Source organism: Bombus impatiens, unplaced genomic scaffold (assembly GCF_000188095.3).
Source record: "Bombus impatiens unplaced genomic scaffold, BIMP_2.2 scf_0491, whole genome shotgun sequence".
NCBI classification, from domain to species: domain Eukaryota; kingdom Metazoa; phylum Arthropoda; class Insecta; order Hymenoptera; family Apidae; genus Bombus; species Bombus impatiens.
In genome coordinates, this window is record NT_176910.1 from 368,560 (window position 1) to 389,577 (window position 21,018).

General features: G+C 34.8%; 1 protein-coding gene across 3 annotated transcripts in view; it reads right to left on the reverse strand.

Moving 5' to 3' along the window:
* Nucleotides 1-81: 81 nt before the first annotated feature.
* The window catches only part of LOC100750157 (high-affinity choline transporter 1), a 23,780-nt gene continuing 2,843 nt past the window's right edge, over nt 82-21,018 (reverse strand). Inside the window, exons 2-14 of one of the 3 annotated variants that reach the window (XM_012387874.2) lie at nt 17,709-17,837; nt 15,568-15,792; nt 12,979-13,086; nt 10,239-10,467; nt 9,533-9,761; nt 8,918-9,152; nt 8,057-8,163; nt 7,607-7,710; nt 7,371-7,501; nt 6,718-6,995; nt 5,822-6,472; nt 4,745-4,941; nt 82-3,996 (exon numbers count right to left, since the gene is read on the reverse strand). In XM_012387874.2, coding sequence (XP_012243297.1) covers nt 3,720-3,996; nt 4,745-4,941; nt 5,822-6,472; nt 6,718-6,995; nt 7,371-7,501; nt 7,607-7,710; nt 8,057-8,163; nt 8,918-9,152; nt 9,533-9,761; nt 10,239-10,467; nt 12,979-13,086; nt 15,568-15,739 — 2,718 coding nt within the window. In that variant the 5' untranslated portion in view covers nt 15,740-15,792; nt 17,709-17,837 and the 3' untranslated portion in view covers nt 82-3,719. Of the gene's footprint in view, nt 4,006-4,744; nt 4,942-5,110; nt 5,712-5,821; nt 6,473-6,717; nt 6,996-7,370; nt 7,502-7,606; nt 7,711-8,056; nt 8,164-8,917; nt 9,153-9,532; nt 9,762-10,238; nt 10,468-12,978; nt 13,087-15,567; nt 15,793-17,708; nt 17,838-21,018 lie in introns of those variants that run through there. The other 2 variants (XM_024368950.1, XM_012387875.2) reach the window with 2 other exon arrangements.

Here is a 21,018-nt window from a genome sequence, read left to right on the forward strand (position 1 = left end):
ACTTACATTTTTCTCTGCATTAGAACCTCAATTAAGACCAATCTGTATGAAATCAGTGAATAAAATTAATCACATAATAAGTATTTCATTCCTGTAAATAATAATTATATCAATTATTAAATTGATATAAAATAGCAGAATCTGTATAGAAGTTAGTTATGGAACCGCTTTAATTATCGCTTCGCTCCCCAAGCGATACGATAATTAAACAGGTTTCTACGCCTTACAATTTCTTAAGAAAAATAGCATGATATTACACGGTACCGTGCAAAGGACTGGAAGCGTGTTGGGTGATTGTTTATTCTACGAAAAATTGTTTGTTTGCCGCATATGGTATTGAGCCAACAGAGGTTCTGTATCATTGTAATTCTCACTATCGTTACATTGGTTATAATATAGAGAGAAACCTCCATGTGTATGTATATATATATAATATATATACATATATAATATATATTATATATATATATATATAATTGTACAACTACAGTTTACGGTTTATTAATCCTACAAGACTAGACGTATAATCGGTGGAAAAATATCGTTATTCTTCGTCGTCGGAATATCATAAATTTGCACGTAATACATTGGACGTTCTATATCCAGCAGCTTAACCTTCCCTCACGAGTACGAAAAAGTAGGTTGAGCAACGGAAACCCTTGACATACCCCTTTCCCCTCCCCCTACCCAATCCCTGACCCGTTTCCGGCTAAGAGAAAAATAATGTTTCCTTTTCTCTTTCTTTTTCAGTAGACGATTAATTCGAAACACAGCTTTTCAGTAATGTGAAGATAAATTAAGGAATTTAAGAATTCGCATGCCTATATAGTGATACAAATATACAGAAATCGCAAAAAATTCTAAAATTTAGTAAAAATTCAGGACAGATTTATACAGATGCAGAACTGTAGAATTACAGAAAATTTAAGGGTGTACCTATATACATATATATGTATATTTAGACATTAAAGTAGAAATTTGATTGACATATAATGTTGGAATTTCAAATTAAACTATTTAGATGTTCATGAATTTCCGCGAATCATCATGCGAATTTTGTTTTAATAAATATTATCGTCCTCCAATAATACCATCCAATAGCAATATTATTTGCAACCGCTGCAAATAATAACTCTCCTACCTTTCATTTAATACCGAATAGGAATAAAACATCTAATTGCATTTGTCCGACTTCAGCGATTTTTAAAATAACGGTATATTCTACTATAAAATTTCATTTGTGATAGTGATTTCCTTCGATGATAACTTTTAGCGGTTCAGAAAGAGATGTATATACAGTGGCTACCGAAAGTATTATCACGCATTCTTATTTCCTAATGCTTTTTTTTATCAGGTCCTACATTTCATTTTCATAGTATCAAATTTTTATAATCATACGCAAGTACTACTAAATGATACGAAATTTAATATACATGGATCTAATTAATTAGTACGTAAACGCTATAAGTACAATGGTATACGTATACTTGTTGTAGCCCTTGTATATCGAAACATGAAATTTTTCTTTACGCTGGAAACGAAACCGAAATGGCTTCGAGTAGCGAAGCTCATGCTGCTGCCTCTATTTCTCACAGTTATGCTGCTCCTCACGTTCCTCCTCTTTCCTCCTTTTCGAACTGGACATCAGAAGTGATGGAGCTGCGTGCCCCAATTCTCACCGTATTATCAGCTAAATCGTCTATTATCTACCTCTTACTGTAATTATCTAAATGCATAATCGTGTTTCTCGAAGGTTCCCCTCTTTCCTTTCCCTTCATACACGAACTGGCCAAAGGTCCTCAACGTATCAATCGCTCTATCTATACAAAGTCACGCAAAAAAGATGATGTTCGCAGGTGTTCTTTTGTACAAAAATTAATCGCTTCATAAACGGGTTACTTGGTTCCTTTGGTTGAATCAGTCTGAAAAGGGGATTTTTAACGACTAGTAAACACCTGGGTGACTAGAACTGTATTCTTTCGAGAATAATCTTTTTGAACTTTTTCTCCATCTGACACGAATGCATGTTGTATTTCAACATTCAGTAATTATTTTAAATTATCGCTCGTATACCAAAAATACTCGAAACCGTCGAAAATTCGTTTCGGATCAAATTCGTTTAGATACTTTGACTCCAAGTAGGGAGAGTGTTGTGAATCACATAAGGCGTTTTCGAATTTCAAAATGGTATATAAATAGCTCGACGGAAAGATACAGTTTTAGTCTTTCATTGGATTACAGAAACAAATGATACACGTCAGAAATGCACAGTAATTCTTGGATTATAGCAACTATCGAACGATTTGTTGCTCCGAAACTGTGCGATTAGAGGTTTTCGTGTTTTCTTATTTATCAGTCGTACGTAGAGAGATCCGTGAAAAGGTGAGAGGAGATCCCTGGTGAGTAAGGATGAGATATAAAGGTTACAAGTTTTATGGGATGTTCCCTATAGTGTAAATATAAAATCGAAAAGTATGGTTGTTTTCACGTTCGTCTGATAAATCTGATAAAATCAACGATAAAAGGTAAGCTATATTCCTGAGTGATAGATTAAGTACAGCAATGACGAAAGGTAAGATCATAGTCATCTTTTGAAACGCGTTTGTGATGAATTGAAATGTTCGTTCACGAAGTTCGTGAAGCGCAATGCCGACGTGAATTAACTAAATTATTTTACAAGAGGGGCAGCGTCGTTTGAAACGCCTCTCGCTTTTATCTAAGGTCTGCGAATTTCTGATCGATCGCTGGCTGAAATCTTACCGCTAGCTTGACGTTTTTAGTCAATTTTAGTGGACGAATCGTCTGCGGTCTCGACTACAATCTTGTTTTGTCCGTCATCAAACAATTGAAGCGATGTGATTTTTATATGTTAAATAATTTTAATTTTAATATGTTAAAAATACTGTCAGCGAAAAATATATAGTTTAAAGTTTCAAATATTTCTTGCAACTCTTTCTTCGCAAACAGCATTTTTCACCACGACTAATTTCTTTATTACCACAAACGACGTTATATCAAAATTGGACGATCTGTTTGATGAAGCGAATGAATGGGACCAGAGATCTATCTATGTGCTAAGGAAAGCATCTCCTTTTCTCTTTCCATAAAAAACGGGTATTTCCTAAAAAAAGTCATAAAAGTCGGGCAGTGGTAGTTGTACAATGGTTCGAGAGAAAAAAAGATAGGATCGTAAAAAGACGCGATCGGCCTTGTGACTTGATCAGGCGAAATTCGATTGTCCTCTCGTTTTGGCTCGCGGTTCTTATTGTATACCTAAAGGAAGCGATATGACAAAGTTGGTAAATCATTTCAAAATTAATTAAATCTTAAAAGCACAAATTTTTTGATTCATTACTGAATTGCTAACAATGATAAAAATTAGTGTATGACCCTAGCTGCGGCTAGATCAATTAGCGAGGTGAAAATCATAGCGGTGTAAGTTTTGAGAATTTGAATTTAGTTACGTATTCCAGTTCTTATTATACCTTTAAGTCAGGTCCTAACTTTACTCTTTGTCACATGGTATTTTTTCATAACTCGAAAAAACATAATCATTTCCTTACAATAATAAACGTAGAACACTAGCTTATGAAAAATAACAGTGGACTAAGTTATACCATCATGATTCTTAGCCAGCCTGGGCGTGGTGATCCTATTTCACGTTTTTACTTTACAAGCTAGTTATATCGCTTCCTTTGAATATACGTCTTCCTTCAAATTTAAAACCTGCTGACCGCTTCGTCGTCAGTCACGAAGTAGTTGGAATTCTTCACAGCCGAGCTGTACATGTTGTAAGTAGGACTACAAACGACGAGTCCGGTCGTGCAACCGCTCAGCTCCTTTTCAGTCGTCACGGAACCGTGTCGCGCGATTGTCGACGTCCTTCTATCTTTCTTCGCCAGGGTCATGCGACAGTCTTCAGGACGCAATGGCATCGATGGATACGTTGGCTGTCTGGCCAACGTCGTTAATGCTCGGTCTCCAGTGTCATTGAAGCTGCGCAAACGTTTGAACGTACGATCGGAGAGGATGTTCAAAGATCGAGGAATCATGTGAAAATTTTCATTCGTTTTTTATGAGATGCTACGCGAAGTTTCATATAGTTTTGTAATAGATATTGCAAATAAATTTTTATCTTCTGTAAGATTATATAATAAATTTGTGTGCCTTTTTGTATTACACTGGCTACAGAAAGTATTTGCAGATCATTGTATTTAATGTAGTGCCTAGGTAGTAACTAACTTAGTCTAAGTATATTAAATTTGTTATTATTTATTATAAAAATTAAATGTAGAACCTGATAAAAAACTGCTTCACTGAAAAATAAGAGTATGTGCAAATACGTTTTGCAGTCACTGTATATTTTGAGAAATATAAAAATACCAATGTTAGCAGCAGTGAACATAAGATATAAATTGCTTATAATTGCATCATTTAATACCAGCATTGCAAAACCACGTTTTTATTAAATTTTTTATAGAAATTAAAATTTTATATAGAAAAGAATTTGGATCAAATAAATGAACGAACTTTCCAAAGCTGTAAAAACTTATTCACATAAGCATCAAATAATGCGCACCAACCAATTCTCTATATAACAATAAACTATTCGCTACTAGAAAATGATATTATAGATATTAAAGATATTATAGGATATTGACAAATAAAATAAATCAAAGCTGTTCGCTATTAATGAGCATTAATGAAATATCGATGAATATAATAATTTGTCAATTATAGATACCTATGATGCCTGACGATGCCCCTTTTGATCCTGCAATGTTCATTTCCACCCTGTCCCTCTAATGCTGTCCCATGGGTTTTGCACGCCTCTACTCCCATAGGAACGGGAGAAAGTGATCCAGGTCCGTACGAACTACTGCTCTGTCTCCTATCCAAGATGTGGACAAGCTCCACCGACGGTGTCGGTGAAAAAGTGCCCTAAAGACACCTCACGTCAAACCTTACCCTCCCATTATTTAGCGTAATCTACCAAATTCAAACGCTACCAAATAAAAACCGAAGTAAAATCAGGAAGGTTTTCGCAAAACTCAGAAATCGTTCTTCTCTGGCATCCAGCGGATAGGGACGGGAACAGCTACAGGTAAACTACTTAAAATAAATTTCATTTTAATAAAACGTTTAATTAAACAACAACACAAAATCAATATAGCTCTGTTATAGACACAAAACCAAGGATTTAAATATAGTAGAATCTCGTCTATTCGTACAGGTCGAGGAATAAGATAATTTAGGTAACTGAAAAGTTTCGAGTGGAAGTTCGCTAGCTATTATCTTCATTTCTTCTTATTAGTTTAGATAATAGGAGCTAATGTTCCAAATTAACAAAATTAACTCAAAATTAATCAAAACCAAATTACTTTTTCAATCGTGCTATGAATTCATAGTCAACCAATATTACTGCAAATCCTTCAATTAGACTACTATTATTAATATTTTACAAACAACAAATTGTCAGCACCGATTCCCTTGCATAATAACGACAAGTTTGGAACAAATCAAATGAAGCTTTATATGTGTACAAATTTTACAAATTACAAGCCAACTAATCATCCTATTTGTTATAAAACTCTAAAATTATAAAAAGGAAGTTTACGACCTTAAACTTGTCAAACTTACCAATTCACTAATATTATTATCTAGTACATCATTATGCAAGACGACTCAAGTGTAAGTTCATATACCTGAAACTGAACATTAACCTTTTCGTATAAACAAAGTGCGAATAAAACGAGGTTCTACTATGATGAAAAAAGAGAAATGATTAAATTCACAAGGAGGTGACGCCGAGCTCGCTCACCTGTAACGATGGTCTCCTCAGGGTGCCACCCTCCATACCAACCAGCTTCACACCCTTCACGTTTTTCTTAACGTTGATGGTAGTCAACATATTATCTGGGACATTGAATTCCGTGTTTCCTCTGTCCACGATACTGATCCTCTCGTTTTCTCTTGCTTTATCGTTTAACAAAGATCCATCGTTAGGTTTGGTGTAATGAGGTCCCGGAGTCATAGGGGTAGCTACAGTGGGATTCGTTGGCACGTTCACTATGCTTGCATTGTTATTTGGAGGTATAGTTGGTCGATCAGTTGGTAAGAGCATTTGACCCATGGAACCCCTTAGGTTTCGTACACCTAATATTTGGCCTCTGGACACTTCGTTGCTCTGTATAGGGGCGTACTGATTGGGGGTTGGAGTATGTCTACCGCTGATCGAGCTCGTATGGATGGTGTTTCTTAAGGTTTGAAGATGTTGCAGGCTTTGGTTCGCTTTTTGAACGGCTGATCCGACGCTGTTGACCTTGGTAGTGTCTTTATCGTAAGAATCGGCTGCTATGGTCCCGCTGTCTCCCCGATCAGTCATGTCTTCCACTGAATTGGAAGTAGTGCGGTCGTCGTCGTAGCTGCCGGGTCCGATCCCATCGCACGAGTCCATTCCAGAGGTGGATTTCTGGTCAGACGAAGGTTTTAGGGTAATTTGTATTCTTTTAAGACATATAGGATATCACAAGATACGTGAGATATATTTATAGGGTCAATTCTAGGTATTAAAACGATGAGAAACATGTACAAAAATGTCGTTTGGGGTTTATTTTGCAAGTTAATTGTTAGACATTTAGTAACTGTTGCATTTTCGTGTCTAAAATGTATATGTAAAATATCGTTGTAATGATACTGAGGATTTGAAAGACTCACATTGACAGAGGAAGTATCCATTAGAGCGGCACCAGAGCTGCTTTGTACAACTCCAGATTGGTCTTTCGATTTCCCAGGCGAATATACACTAAGAACATCGCAACATCGGGGAAAGTAACCTTTACCAAGAAGATTTCTTGTAAAGAAACTGGTGATGAGCTGGGTAAATAGAGCCACGATCATGGCACCGGTGCGAAATGGGAATTTTTGTGATTGCGTTTCCGTGTCGTAGAAAGGGTATTCGATGAGAGCTGGCACGCCCAATCCTCTTTCTCCGCCTGAAACATAATTATAAAATCTTTTCAAAATGAATATTAAAATAAAAAAATACTTTATGGGCTAATAATATACCTTACTTTACTTTATAATTTACAAAGATTGTTTCTTTACAGAAACATTCTTCATTCATTTGTAATGTACGTTCATAAGAATTGTTTTATGATTATTCTATGATCTATTGTCTTAGCAATTAAACCTAAACCTTTGACTAAACCCGATAGATTCTTTTCATTTTTATTTTATACTACTAAAATGTTTCTGTCTAGTCACGGAATGGCAAATTAACATGCCAGATTTATCATGTCTTTTTTCTTGTGTTTTGTGTTTTTTTAAATAATAAATATCCTTTATGATTAAATTTTTATGATTGTTACCACAAAGACGTAAAACAACGGCCACGAAGTAACCCGCGAGACATCCATAAGTGTCGACCAGAGAGGGCCAATGGATAACGGTTAATAATTGCGGGAAGAGCACCACATAAACAAGATCAGAGCTCAAGTACCTTTAAAACAGAGGAGGCAACAGAATTAATTAGTTGGTCTGCTTAGTTGTCGACGGTGAGCGAGTCAACAAAGCAATTAATTCGAGCGTTTCTGTTACTACTCACGATAGATAATAAACGCTGTCCACCGTGAGCGCTATTAAAGTCGACAGTACTGTGATCATGACAACAGATATCCGGAGTATCCAATTCAGTTCCCTCTCGGTTGCCTGTAATGGAATAAAAATTATTAGAACTTTTCTTCCTCTTCTATCTCTTCTTTTTCTTCTTCGATTCTTCCAGTAGAAAACAGTTTCATTTTGAAAGAAACACAAGAAGCATTTAAATCTTCACATTTTGTAAAGTTAAAAAGTTGAAATCTGTTAGATTTTTCCTTCTTTGATTCTTTCTCTAAAAAATGCTACAAATGTAAAAGAGATATAAAAAACAGGTAAATGTTCGCTTTTTACAAAACAAAGAAATATTTTAAAGAATCATGAAAATGATTGAATAAAAAAAGATTCATAAAAATCGTAGAATTATGAAACTCGCCAACAGAGATTTGTTGATATCTACCTTTGGCCTTAATGTGAGTCTGTAGACGTTCCTGGAGAACATGGAACTGCTGGCTAATATACTTGAATCTGCTGACGACATAACTGCTGCAGAAATAGCGCCCAAACCTGGAAATCAATCGCGAACAATGTGTTATTTGATACGTTGTAAAAGATTTAGTTTGATAGATTTTCTAATTTTTCTACCATAAAATAGAATTAAAGCAGTAACATTCTCTTTCTTTTTGCTAGAATTTAATTTTCTAGCCTGAGGTAGATAAGATTTAACGTTGTAGTCAGATGATAAGAATTTGCAGAGTCTTCGAGCGCTCCTATACAGTTCTTCAATTTTGTTCTTTACAGACACTCGACCTGTTTCGCGGTTTCTTAAGCGACTAATGTACAGGGTGTGCCTGGAACGGGGAGTGTGCTTATCTTGAGGGTAAAAGAGGGTCAAATGGTTGTAGGCACAGAAACGCTTTCTTTACGAGGTCTACAGAAAAATTATGAAAGAATGCTTGCTAGTTATTAAATGACTATATTACTCAGGAAAAGGAACCTTTCCATTTTACGCGTAGCTCACAATATTGATCATTTTTTATTTTCGACAGAAAGTAGGCAAGAACAAAGAAATAACGCGATGAGCAAGTAAAGCTTTAGACTTGATTGTTGTTTATCAGATCGCTATTCTTTTCTTACTTCACTATTGTTCTTACAATTAATACTTTCAACTTCTTTTTAATGGAATGAACAGAAAGCGTACAATAGCTCACGAACATATATCGATGCCTATAACTGTTATAACACTTGATAGCAGTCTCTAATTCTCGTTATTGAAGCGAAGTTATACGAGATATTAGGTCGCTACAGTGATACAACTCACCGACAAAGGAGACCCACTGCGGCGTTAGGTATCGAAGAACAATCGGTAACACATTCCCATCATGTGCTATTATACTCTTGTTAAATCCTTCTACGGATGACCAATCAGTAGCTCGTGCTACCACACCAATTAAAGCTGATGGAAACGCGAGGATCATGCAGCCAAACATCGATGCTATCGATAGAGCCGTTGCTATTGATGTGCTTCGCATACTTAGGATCCTTTGGAAATAGCCCTAAATAAATGTTCATTAAAATTGGTTGGTACGATCATTAAATCGTTAGATCGATTCAGAACTTAGAACGATTAAATAAATAAATACGACTTGCACAATAATATAATAGTACTAATAATCTTTCTCTAATGTTGTAAGGGATGTCTTTTAAACATCGTAAACTTTCATAAATATAACTAGATCAATGATTAAAATTTTTCAGATATTTCTAAACATATTTTTACTATTGATTCCTTTTCTTCCGATCATAAACAATTTTAAATTTACATGTTTGGTATACGTGAAGCTTTTCTCTCAAAAGATTTCATTAAAGCCGGAAGTGCTTTGCATATTGAGTACCACGGTATACGATATTAGAATTATCGATGAATATTCAATACCTGCCAAGGTATACCGCCAAATACCAACAACAGCATACAATCTACCCACTCGCCCAGGTCCTCGTTCTTAATTTCCCCCAGCCATTCGTGCGGTGCTAGGTTCTTCTCGAAAGAAACAGCAGGGTGAAGAGCGGAAAATGGAGCAGACACTCCCAAGCCGATTACAATGCACGCTAACTGCAATACATCGGTGCATGCGACGGAATACAGTCCGCCGAATACGGTATACCTGCAATTCGCATGACATCGATATGTTTACCTTCGAATTTCAACGAACTCGACTTCTCAGACTATGCTACTTCAAACGGGGCAACGAATGCTTATTATCGCTGAAAAGTATCGGGATATTTATTTATTTTTGTCAAGATGTATTCCAATTACAAAATTACGGATAAATTATTTCCTTAGATTGTTTATCACGTTCTGAATTCTAGAGACTAAAATATAAAACTGTGATAAATTATTCAAGCAAAATATAAAAATAATAAAAAAGGGGATATTTGTTAATCTATAAATCATGTAAAGAATTTTATGTAATTATATTATTCTATTAACAAGTCGTGATTACAAGAAGTGATATCCAAAAATGAAACGACTTTCAACGGCGATATTATATTCAAAAGGTGGTGGCTTAATGACATCCCATAATATTTCTTTTCTGGGTGAGATATTTGGAATTTACTATATTTACTTCTTTTTTACTCACACGGCTGCCAAGAGCGCAGAGGCGACAATGCTGATCTCCGGATCTACGCCAGCCACTACAGCCAACGAGCTTCCCAATGCTCTCAGCACCGCAGCACACCAGAACAAATCACCACACAGAGCAGGAAGGAACAACAGTCCTCCGACCCCGGCGCCATATCTCTCTTGAAAAGGATCCAGCATGGTCACATGCTCCGCTTTCCTCATTGGTCGTACAAATAACACCGCACCTGTCACGTTTCTTCGTTATGTTAATAATCCTCGATTCTGAGATTAACCCTTTAACTGCCTTGGTTTCAAAATCGAAATGTCCGATTAAAATTTCCTCAAATTGCTGGAAACTGCAAAAGCAATCTCTCCAATCAAGAAACTTTCAAATTCCAAAATCAAGATATTCAATCAAAAGGCTCTAAAATTGTGGAAAACTTCAAAATCCGGACATCCAATAAAAAAAAAACACTCATATTTTTGAAACATTCAGGACCAAAATAGCTAATCAAAAAACTCTCAAATCGTTGAAAATTTCAAAATCAAATTGAGCCAGTTGTTCGAGGATTGAAGATGTCTAAAAAATCGCAAACTCCGGATGAAGTGTAGCACGATATTAAATTAAAGAGCAGTGGCTACAAGAAGTATTTACACATATTCTTATTTTCATGGTATCAAAACTTTGTAATCATATAAAGTGCATGCTAAATAATACGAAATTTAATACACTTGAACCTAATTAATTAGTATATAAATACTATAATAGATACTATCGTGCGCAAACATTTTTATATAGAACTGATTAAAATTAAATTTTAATCAGAACACTGATAGAACTGATTAAAATTAGTTTTTTGTGAAAGAGATGGAAGTGAATGGCTAAAAGATGGGTTTAATGGATTCGCACTTTTAATTAGGTAGCAGAGGCATCGGTTAAGTGAAACGCAAACCTCGTTGCGAATGTATAGCTTCGATTAATTGAAGTTCAATCAAATTCGGGATCTGTGGTCATGGGATGAGTAGCAGGGTGTGGGAAAACATCGTTAGCAAAAAGGGATATCCATTACTCTGGAGTACCAGCAAAAAATTGGTGATAAAGTGGCTAGCGCATCCGTCGACGTGCAAATAAATTGGGCTTATGTGAGCCGGTCTGATTGGACTTGCGATTGCTCGTCAGGATCATCGAAAATATATTTGCTAGAGAATTTCCTGTACGCATTTTCTGTGAATGAAAAATTTCTGTCTAATTACACGTATATTTTAATATCTGATATTAAAATATTTTTAATAATTCTTATTCACGGTCTTTCTATTATTTTTCCGCTTTGATAAATTTTTTGATCATACTTGTTCAAATTATGTTCAACAAATTATTTCAAATATTTCCTAGCAAATAAGGAATTTTTAATTCGAAGTTTGCTGTAATGGCTTTAAGGGAATATTATCAATCCGTCCTTGAATATATTATGTGTATTGTACGAAACATTTTGAAATTTCATCAACAGCGTAATGAGATTCGATTATAAAGGTCGATATAAAAGTTTTCTAATGGTCAGTGTCCAAATACTTTCGTAAGCCACTGTATATCAAAAAAGTTCTACTAATACTTAATAATCGTTAAAATACAATCTACCTCAAACTAAAAAGATCTTGCTTCAAATCATGAAACTATACTCATTGAAATTATATTCATCCCTTCTACCATATTCCTTATCAACACTATCTTCTTAAAGCACACCTCAAACGTCCAACCGAATCGACAATGATGACTCCCTCACATTGAATACAATATAAACTTCATGGAATCGTAGTCATTCTCAGCCGAAATTGTTCGAAAAAAGATATAAAAATAAATAAAAGATAAAAAATAAAATAAAAGGAAGAACTTTGAGTAAATTGGAGGAGAGAAGAGGCGATAAATATATCAAGTGCCTCGACCTTGACAATTTCATCACCTTCCCATCGATCTACTTCCACCCCCTTTATTATGATGCTCCCTTCGATGCGTGGCAGTTAAATGGTTAAGGTTACACCTAGTGTTGGAACTGATACTTCGTCGGTACCTATCGATACTAGTTTATAAATTTCAATCCTATAGACATCGTATGAAGATTATAGAAGGAAAATGCAATAAGTGTACATTTTCTGTCTTTTATAAAAAAGAAATTCTGAAGTCCAATATGTTATCAATTAATTCCTTCCAAAAAAGTTAAGAAGAACTTTCAAAGAAGTGAGAAAGATAACCATGGATCTAATAATAATATATCTAGGTAATAAAGTTGTGGAATAAACAAAAAGAGTAGAATTGATCAGTTTGACTTGTGGAAGACTCGTGTACCGTGTCAGTCTCATCACTGGTTACATTTAGTTAGAACTCTTTCACTTGGCGATGCATGTATCCTGAATGAGATACTATTAGGATATCTGAGTGACGATCGTTTATTTCTTAGTTAGGAAGGAATCTAGCAAATTGACACAAGACAGAATGGAGCAAATTGAACGATACTGCAGTTTCTAAATTTATCACCATACGAAAAGATTCACCTATAGCTCGAAAGTTCTAAAAAAAAAGGCGGTTAATCGACTAAAGATACCGATGATCGGTATCACAATATCGTATCTAACGAGAACTTCCGTAGACGATAATGTACTATCCGTATCCATCATACATGTATCGTTGTGTGAAAGAGCTCTTAGTCAGTGTACAACATGCGTGCGTATCACCGGCAGAAAATGTCCGGAGATTGGCGTACCGAACAGTAGACTGAGGCTGTAACCGAAGGGCACTTGACACCAGGCCAATCCTCTGGTAAACATCAATTCAGCGGTCCCGTTCACGTAGGCGCCGCCAACCCACGTGGCTGTGGAAAAAAAAGCAAAGAACGCGGTTTCTCTCGATTAGTTGGCTTCGATTAAGCGGGAAATCGCTCTTTCGAGGGAAAATGTTAGGGGGTGAGTCCGGTGATCTGTGAAAGCTCGGCAAATAGATCACTAGAGGCTTCCTTGTATTATACTAGGCGGAAGTGACATTTCTTTTGCTATTGATGAAATTAGTGAAGGTTACGAGTGGATGTTGGAATATATGTACATATACAGTTTGAACATTGTTTTTTCAGTGAAAATGCCTATATACTGTATAAGGATTTGTGCAAGTATATGGTATGTGTTTATTATTATCTGTGTTATTTATGTAAATATTTGTTTGTCGGGATCGAAAGCTCGATATTGCGGCTATTTTCTCAATCAGGTCAAACTAATCTTATTCTGTGTTACGTAATTATTATATAAGAATCGTTTTAATATAACATTAAGGGAAAAGGTAGTCGACTCCCTCATTTATCAATATTTATTGCATGTGAAGAAATGTAGGTTATTTCATAATTCGCAAACTAAGATGTATCTATTAGTTCACAAGAGATAGTACAATAAACAGGATATTTAATTTAATTTGTTGATTGAATTAAATCACAATGTGTACATTTAAAATTTCCATAAGCAAAAGGTAGTTAATTTTTTATTTACTGCATTCGAACAGCTACAAGGTATTTCATAACGCGCGAACAAAAATATATCCACTAATTCACAACGTCTAGGACAACGAACTTGATATTTGCTTTAATTTAGTAATTGAATTAAATTTGAAATTTCGACGTGTAAATTTCAATTCCTATAAAATCGAAACCATTCTATCGGGTATCAAACAACTCAATCTTTATCAATTCAACCATAAAGCATACATAAAGCTGTTCCCGGTGTAAAATGAATTTTACCCGACCCAAATCCTAGTGTAGCTGACCGAACGTCGCTAGAACAATCGGAACGACCGACCGCAGAAATGCGTGCAAATCCCCTCCATCGTTGCTCTTACCATTCTCTCGTTGAGTCAAGAGAGGGAGGGGGTTGGCAGCACGAAGAGAAAGAACATAATACGGACAGTTATAGCCGAGCGGAGCATTTTCCGTGGCATATTTTCCCGCATAGCGTTCATTAAGCTAATGGAGGGATGCAAAAATGATTTCTACCGCGGATATAGAGTATGGTTGAATATGTATGTATAAATGAAACGCGGGTTCTCGTAACGTTAGAACGGATTCAACGCAATCTGATAATACAGGTGGGGGTAACTTAACGAGAAATGGGGGGCGCTTGTAGAGACGGTGATGGGGAGTACATGTACAGAGAATGGAATAAAAACGCGTGAACAAGAGAAAATAAACTGGAGGAACAAAAAAGGGAACTAGGAATAAACGAGAAATGCGATTGACGCGATGACAAAAGCCGGGATTTCCCGATGTTCTACACTGCTCGATAAAACATCGCGTGTACGCGTTCAAATGATAGAAGGTAAGGATGGACGATTTCTTCCGGAAGTGAAAACGATCCTTGAGGCTGTGATTGTTCATATTTCGCGATTAATTGTATGATCTTTGCATCCCGCAGTCCGCAAAAGAAATTCGTGTTATTGCCATATACAATGTATATAGTATAACATGTATATAATATAATAATCATATATTATATTATTATACAGGGTGGTTGGTAACTGGTGGTACAGGCGGAAAGGGGGTGATTCTACGCGAAAAAAGAAGTCGAAAATATAGAATAAAAAAATTTTTTTTTTTTTAATTTTTCCATCGAAACAACGATCTACAGTGAGATCTGTTATAACGTACCACACGTGTACCGAATCACCCCCTTTCCGCTTGTACCACCAGTTACCAACCACCCTGTATATATTTATTTTCATGATTAATTGTTTAAATATTTTCGTGAGCCACTGTATGCATAATGTATGTTATATAGACATAGAATGGTTTGATATCATTCTGCTTATATTATTTTGGAAATTAAGTTGGATAAATGCGAGTTTCATTGCGAGTTTCAATAACGTTTGAGTTTTCTAAACTTTGTTTGAGATACGCGAGAAATGGAGTGATTTTGTACTTCTGATTTTGAATGGTAGATTATACTATTCCATATAATCCTGATCAGATAGATCTACGGTTAAGATACTTAAAGTTTCAATGGGAGCAGGTAGAGTATGGAAGCAGAGTTTAATGATCTCAACTAGAAATTTTCACGTCGGATTGAATTCCGCGGAACAAATTAATAATAATAGATTTAGATAATCCCAATTGTGGAGGTAAACCAACCAAATTTTAATTGAATTTTTGATGGAAATGGCTGAATTATATAAATTACTTTACAACATTTGTAATAGCTTCTATATATATGAAATAGTTTTTTTAAAAAGAAACATTCTTATCAAATTAATTTAATGAAAATCTATTTCAACATGAATTTATATTTAAAAAAATGTTTAAACAGTTCTTAAAACTCACCGATCAAAGTGAAGATACCGAGGATCGGGCCTAAACCACGATCCGCCAATATCATTGCGTCTTGGCCATGGCGTGACTTTTTCTTCTTCACAGTGCCTGCCCAAATACCAACACCCAACACCAACACATAAAATACGATCACGCCGATCAAGCCTATCACGTATACCCCCATCGTTGTAGCTTCACTTCTGTCTTCTTCCGGGATTATTGCGTGATCCCCTGTGACTGAATTATCTCGAAATTAAAATATTTTCCTTAACTTTCTTTCAAGTTTTATTAGAAACTATTGGTAACGTGAGCGATTTTGGATATTCAAGGTCGATTTCTTTACTAGGAATAATATTAATCAGATTTGTTGTTTATTGAAAATATTATTTTTCTACTATTTAGTTTTACGTCAGATTGTTCGGTAAGATCATAGTGTTTTTATTATGAATGATTATCAAACAATGAAATGTTCATTAAGATAAAATACTAAAGACTCAAAAACAGGTTTCCTATTTGAAGGAATTCATTGTTGAAAACAATAAAAAAATTTTAAGGGAAGGTTCGTGGAGTTAAAGAATTACAGCCAGATATTTCTTAATCTTCACTCTTAATTTCCCGAATATAATAAATGTAACGAAAAAAGTCGTATAGTGAGAAAGTGGCTTTGAATCATCCAACTGGATCAAAGAAAAAGGAGAAATATGCTGTTGTATATAATTGAGCATAGCAATTCTAGGCATTTAATTACGTATTTTAATTACGTAATGCAAGTAATAATCTAATATTTAAAAAGATAAAGTTTATAGTTTTCGATAATGAATTTCCTAAACTCTAAACAACAAGCAATTATCAATTCTGAGTTTACATTTGGTCTATACTTTGACCTGGGATAGTAATTAATTAAAGGAGCGGCGAGAACGTAGGTATACTAATTGCAAGTCAAAGCAATGTTGGGTTTATTTCCGTTCGCAACAAAGACGCATTCGAGACTGGAATCTGTTCGACACTAATTTTCTAGTGTTCGTGATCAGTATCGACGATCGACAGAACAATCGTAATACTCTAAATTGTTCTTCCATTCCCGATCCTTTGTAGAACAGAAACGGCTCAACCTCCCTTGGTGATTTGTAAATGAACAAATCGACGCTGTCGAGATACTCATTGACATCTATTTCAGGGAAACTTGGCGAAGATTGATGAAACAATTCCCACTGGGATAGGAGGATTGCATAGAATAATTCTCAATTAAATTTGTCTTCATTCCAATCTCAATGCTTGTCTCGATAAAATCTCGGTAAATTCGATCAAATTTACAAAGTCTAATTCTATGAAAATACATTGCCTTTAAATCTCTGTAAACCTTTGCTACGAATTTTCCGAATAACGTAATATAATAATAAATTAATATCATTTTTGGTGTCCGAATTTTTTAATCGTAAATATTATCTTCTTTGTACCAAATGCTTCTTAGCACTGATCACAAAACATTTCAACAGTCAATTATCCATTATAGAATACATAAATTTCAATAACCAATAGAATTCACTTTAACACTTATTATATGTAAGATAGCTGTTTGTACTGTACATTTTTACTAAATATATATTCATATATGTATTCTGTATCTTCTACAAACATTTTTTGATTCGTTTTAAATTTTACCAGCATAATCGCCTCGTTACAGTGCCAATGAAATTTCGAAATCTCTTATATAACACACACAATATATGGACAAAATTTTCTATGGCAAGTCGAGTCAATGTAGTGTATTCCGGAAAACTTCCAAGGAAAAGCATAAGTTTTAAAATTATTTTGATGAGCTACTATAAATTCCTCTGCTATTTTCATTCCATCCAATCTTTGGCATCCTGAACAAACATCGTTCCTCGTATTGATCGCGTGCCGAGTTATCCAATAAAATTCGGACACCAAGCTATCGTTTTCAGCGTTAAGCAGCCAGCTAGGCAGACAGACAGGCATGCAGGCAGGCAGGTCCGAAGCAAAAGTTAAAGCTCGGTAAACTCGTCGGGCAAACGGTGGAAGAGCTAATCGACCGCGGCGGCAATTGCAGCGTGGATTAAAATTCAAGTGTGGCCTAGATATCGGACATGGATGGGTCGTCGGGTCATGACCCGGCTCGCCGCTTTACTCACGTAAAGTTCAGCCGATCCTCCGCGCTCCTCTCGCGCGGCATTATTAATTCGTCCGCGAGTCGCCCCCTCTATTTTTTTTTTTTGCTTTTTCGTCCCTTCCTTGGATTCCTTTTTTCTCTCGTGGACCACCTGAAAATAGAGGTGAAAATAAAAAAAATAAAAGAATCGCACGCCTCGATTGAACAGCAAAGCGCGCCGTTCGGAAGGGGTGACACGCGATTCGAGTTTTTGTTCCCTCGTTCCCGGACCGTTCTTTCAACGATTTCCGATCGTACAATCGTGCATTCGAGAATTCTTTGCACTCGCCGTGTCAAATATTTAATTCGGCTTTGCTTTCATTCCTTAATCTCGTATTTTATTGTTTCACGCTTTAATATCACGTATTTTAAATTTTAATAATGGTGCAGGTTTAGTATCGTTATACCGAGCAGTATTTTGTGTAATTGTGATTATAAAGGACGCGAAAATTTTGGGATAACAATTTAGATAAAAAAATCCTTATCTATGTTCGCTTTATCATACAATATAATATTATATTCTTGAAAAGACATGACATTTGATTCTTGTTGTAAAGTTTATTCAACAGAATGATGTGCTATTATGTTCAAAGAGGCAGTTCTTTGTATTTTTTGAAAACTAATATTCTTTGATTGTGTCATTTCCCGATATGCGTATTACATCACTCATTAGCCTGTTTCTGTTTGTAATTATCAGAATTTTCCACTGGTTATTTTGCTTCGTGTGCTTTTCTTTACGTTAACTTTGCTGTTTGATTTTGTGGAGAATTTGCCATGTTGACAGGTCAAGTGCGTGTTAACAGCTTGGTAGGAGGGGAAAAAGCGACGAAAAGATTGCAAGAGAGGGTGTTACTTTTATAAGATTAAATATGATAGTAGGTAAATTAAAACCCTATTAGGATAATATCTGGATTCTTTTATTCAATATTATTCAAATGTAATGTCCTGACAAGCGTTTACTCTTGTCCTGAAACGAAATGGAATTAATTAAAGTATTTTAATACATATTTTCTTAATAAAATGGTAATAAGAATAGATCTTCATATATTATTCTCTTTATCGTATCATTGCAATAAAATTAAAGAAAATGTTTTGCTTTAACTTCACACAATCAATAAAAAAAAATGTATGACAATCCTTTTTATGTTAAATACCTTCATTATACATGAAACTCGTTTGATTACAAAAATCCGCCTTCAAAGTCTCGTTTCATGTCTTCCATCGTCCGTTCCCAGGGTAAAAACATGTATCCGAGGCTTTTCAGCGACTTTCCTCGCGGAAATCGTAATAAGAGACTTAAGAGCGTTCAGAACGCATCTTCACGGTTTCACGATGGTTTCGCGGCGAATTCGTTAAACTGCTGACATCGCGGCCTTTTTCTCATGAAAGAAGAAATACGCGCTTTTCACTCGGAAACTAGTAAAAAAGCGGTTTCGCTTCAAAATTTGAAGAAATTTTCATAATTACGAACATTTCTTAATTGCTTATGCGTTCGAAAGCTTTTACTGTCTGAAATTTTGAAACGCGCTGATATTGCCAGTGAATTTCTATTTTAAGCTCGTCAAACGAATTTTTCCACTCGCAACGTTAAAATATTCTATAATTATAAATTTCATCGAATATATAGGGCATATTTTTTAATCACCTGATAATAGATAAAAATAGATTTAACAGAGATAATTAGTTATTTTGAGATATGAGTTTGTAACAATAGAACTCGTTACGATAAAGATTTCATAAAAGAAGAATAGGAAGATTGGTAGGGAAATGAGAAACAATTGTATAGATAATAAGGGAAAATATACTGCTAATTAACGATCGATAAACAATTGCTTACTTATATCTATACTTTATCTATGGGATTTTTATTCAAATGTATAAAATATAAGATTACCAAAAATATAGAAATTTAACTAAATAATAATAATATAAATAATAATATAAATAATACTAAATAATAATAAATATTGAACATGAATAAACAAATAAAATAAAGTATCAAATGATGATTGAAACAAAATTACATAAATTAACTCAATATTTATCATAGTTTTAGTGGAGTATAAGGTTTGGATAAATATCGAATTAAATTTAGAGGAAAATCAAGTTGATGCTCGATGGGTTAATTGGCGTAAAATTAAAGTTCTTAATAGCCGTTTCTATTAGGAAAGAAGCATTAAGCAGTCGTTTCATTAAGCGGGTTATCAAGATTCGTTTCTTGTTTCTTTCCTTTTTGCGTCATCTTTCTTACTTTTCCACCTCTTTCCATAGTATTTGTTGGTGAAACCAATTAAAACGAGCACATCTGGTATTTACATGTTCTGACCAATCAGAAACATCGCATTAAGCTGGGTAAATACCTTAACCGAGAATCGATAAATTTACGCGTTGGTTGCGACCAATTGGTTTCTACCGAGTGTTCATAAACATTTTTTTTCGATCCATCATCATAGCCAGACGAAAGCAATACAAAGAATAAATAAACAGAATTACTTTTTTTGTCAGTATTTTTTCAAAATTTTGTTCTATTTCATTTTCATGCCTTTTTAAGTTTTCTGTATTATGCTTTTTTAATAAGATGATAATATATTTGATGATAATATTTATTTGCTATACATTCATGCATCATTTAGATTGCATTAATTTTTGTTGTAAAGTGCATTAACATGGTTCCTGTTATATGGATTATCGATATTTCCTATGTTACAAAATTTATTTATCAGAATGAAATATCTGACGTAGATCACTAAAATTATATATATAAAAAGAAAGGGGAGCAGAACAAAACAAAGATCAATTTCAAGATAAAACGGCAATTGGAACTATAAACCTAAATAACCAAAGTATCGAAAAATTCCAAGCAAACGATAGAGATAAGGGAAAAGACGAAATAAGTGGAAAACTTTCCATGAAACAGTCATTTGAATGTATCAGGACTCGGACAGAAGAATAGGCTGCAGCCTGTGAACTAATTCTACTTAGTAAATTAGTACACGGGAATATTAATCAAAATTCAAATAAATACTTCAGTTAAAAATAAATCCAAATATATATATAACCCAAATATTCAATGTATGGAAAAATTGCAAGAAGGAAGAAGGAATAAGAGAAAAATAGAAATAAGCGGAAAAGGGAAGCACACGATGAAGCGGGCGATACCGCGTGAAACGGAACGCGAGTAATTGTCCCGCGGCCCACAAAGGCTGGTTCGTTACTGAAATTGCTTACTAATTAAGTGTAACGAAAGGAGGGGGAGGTAAGGATGAAGCAAGTAAAAAAAGAGACTAAGAAAG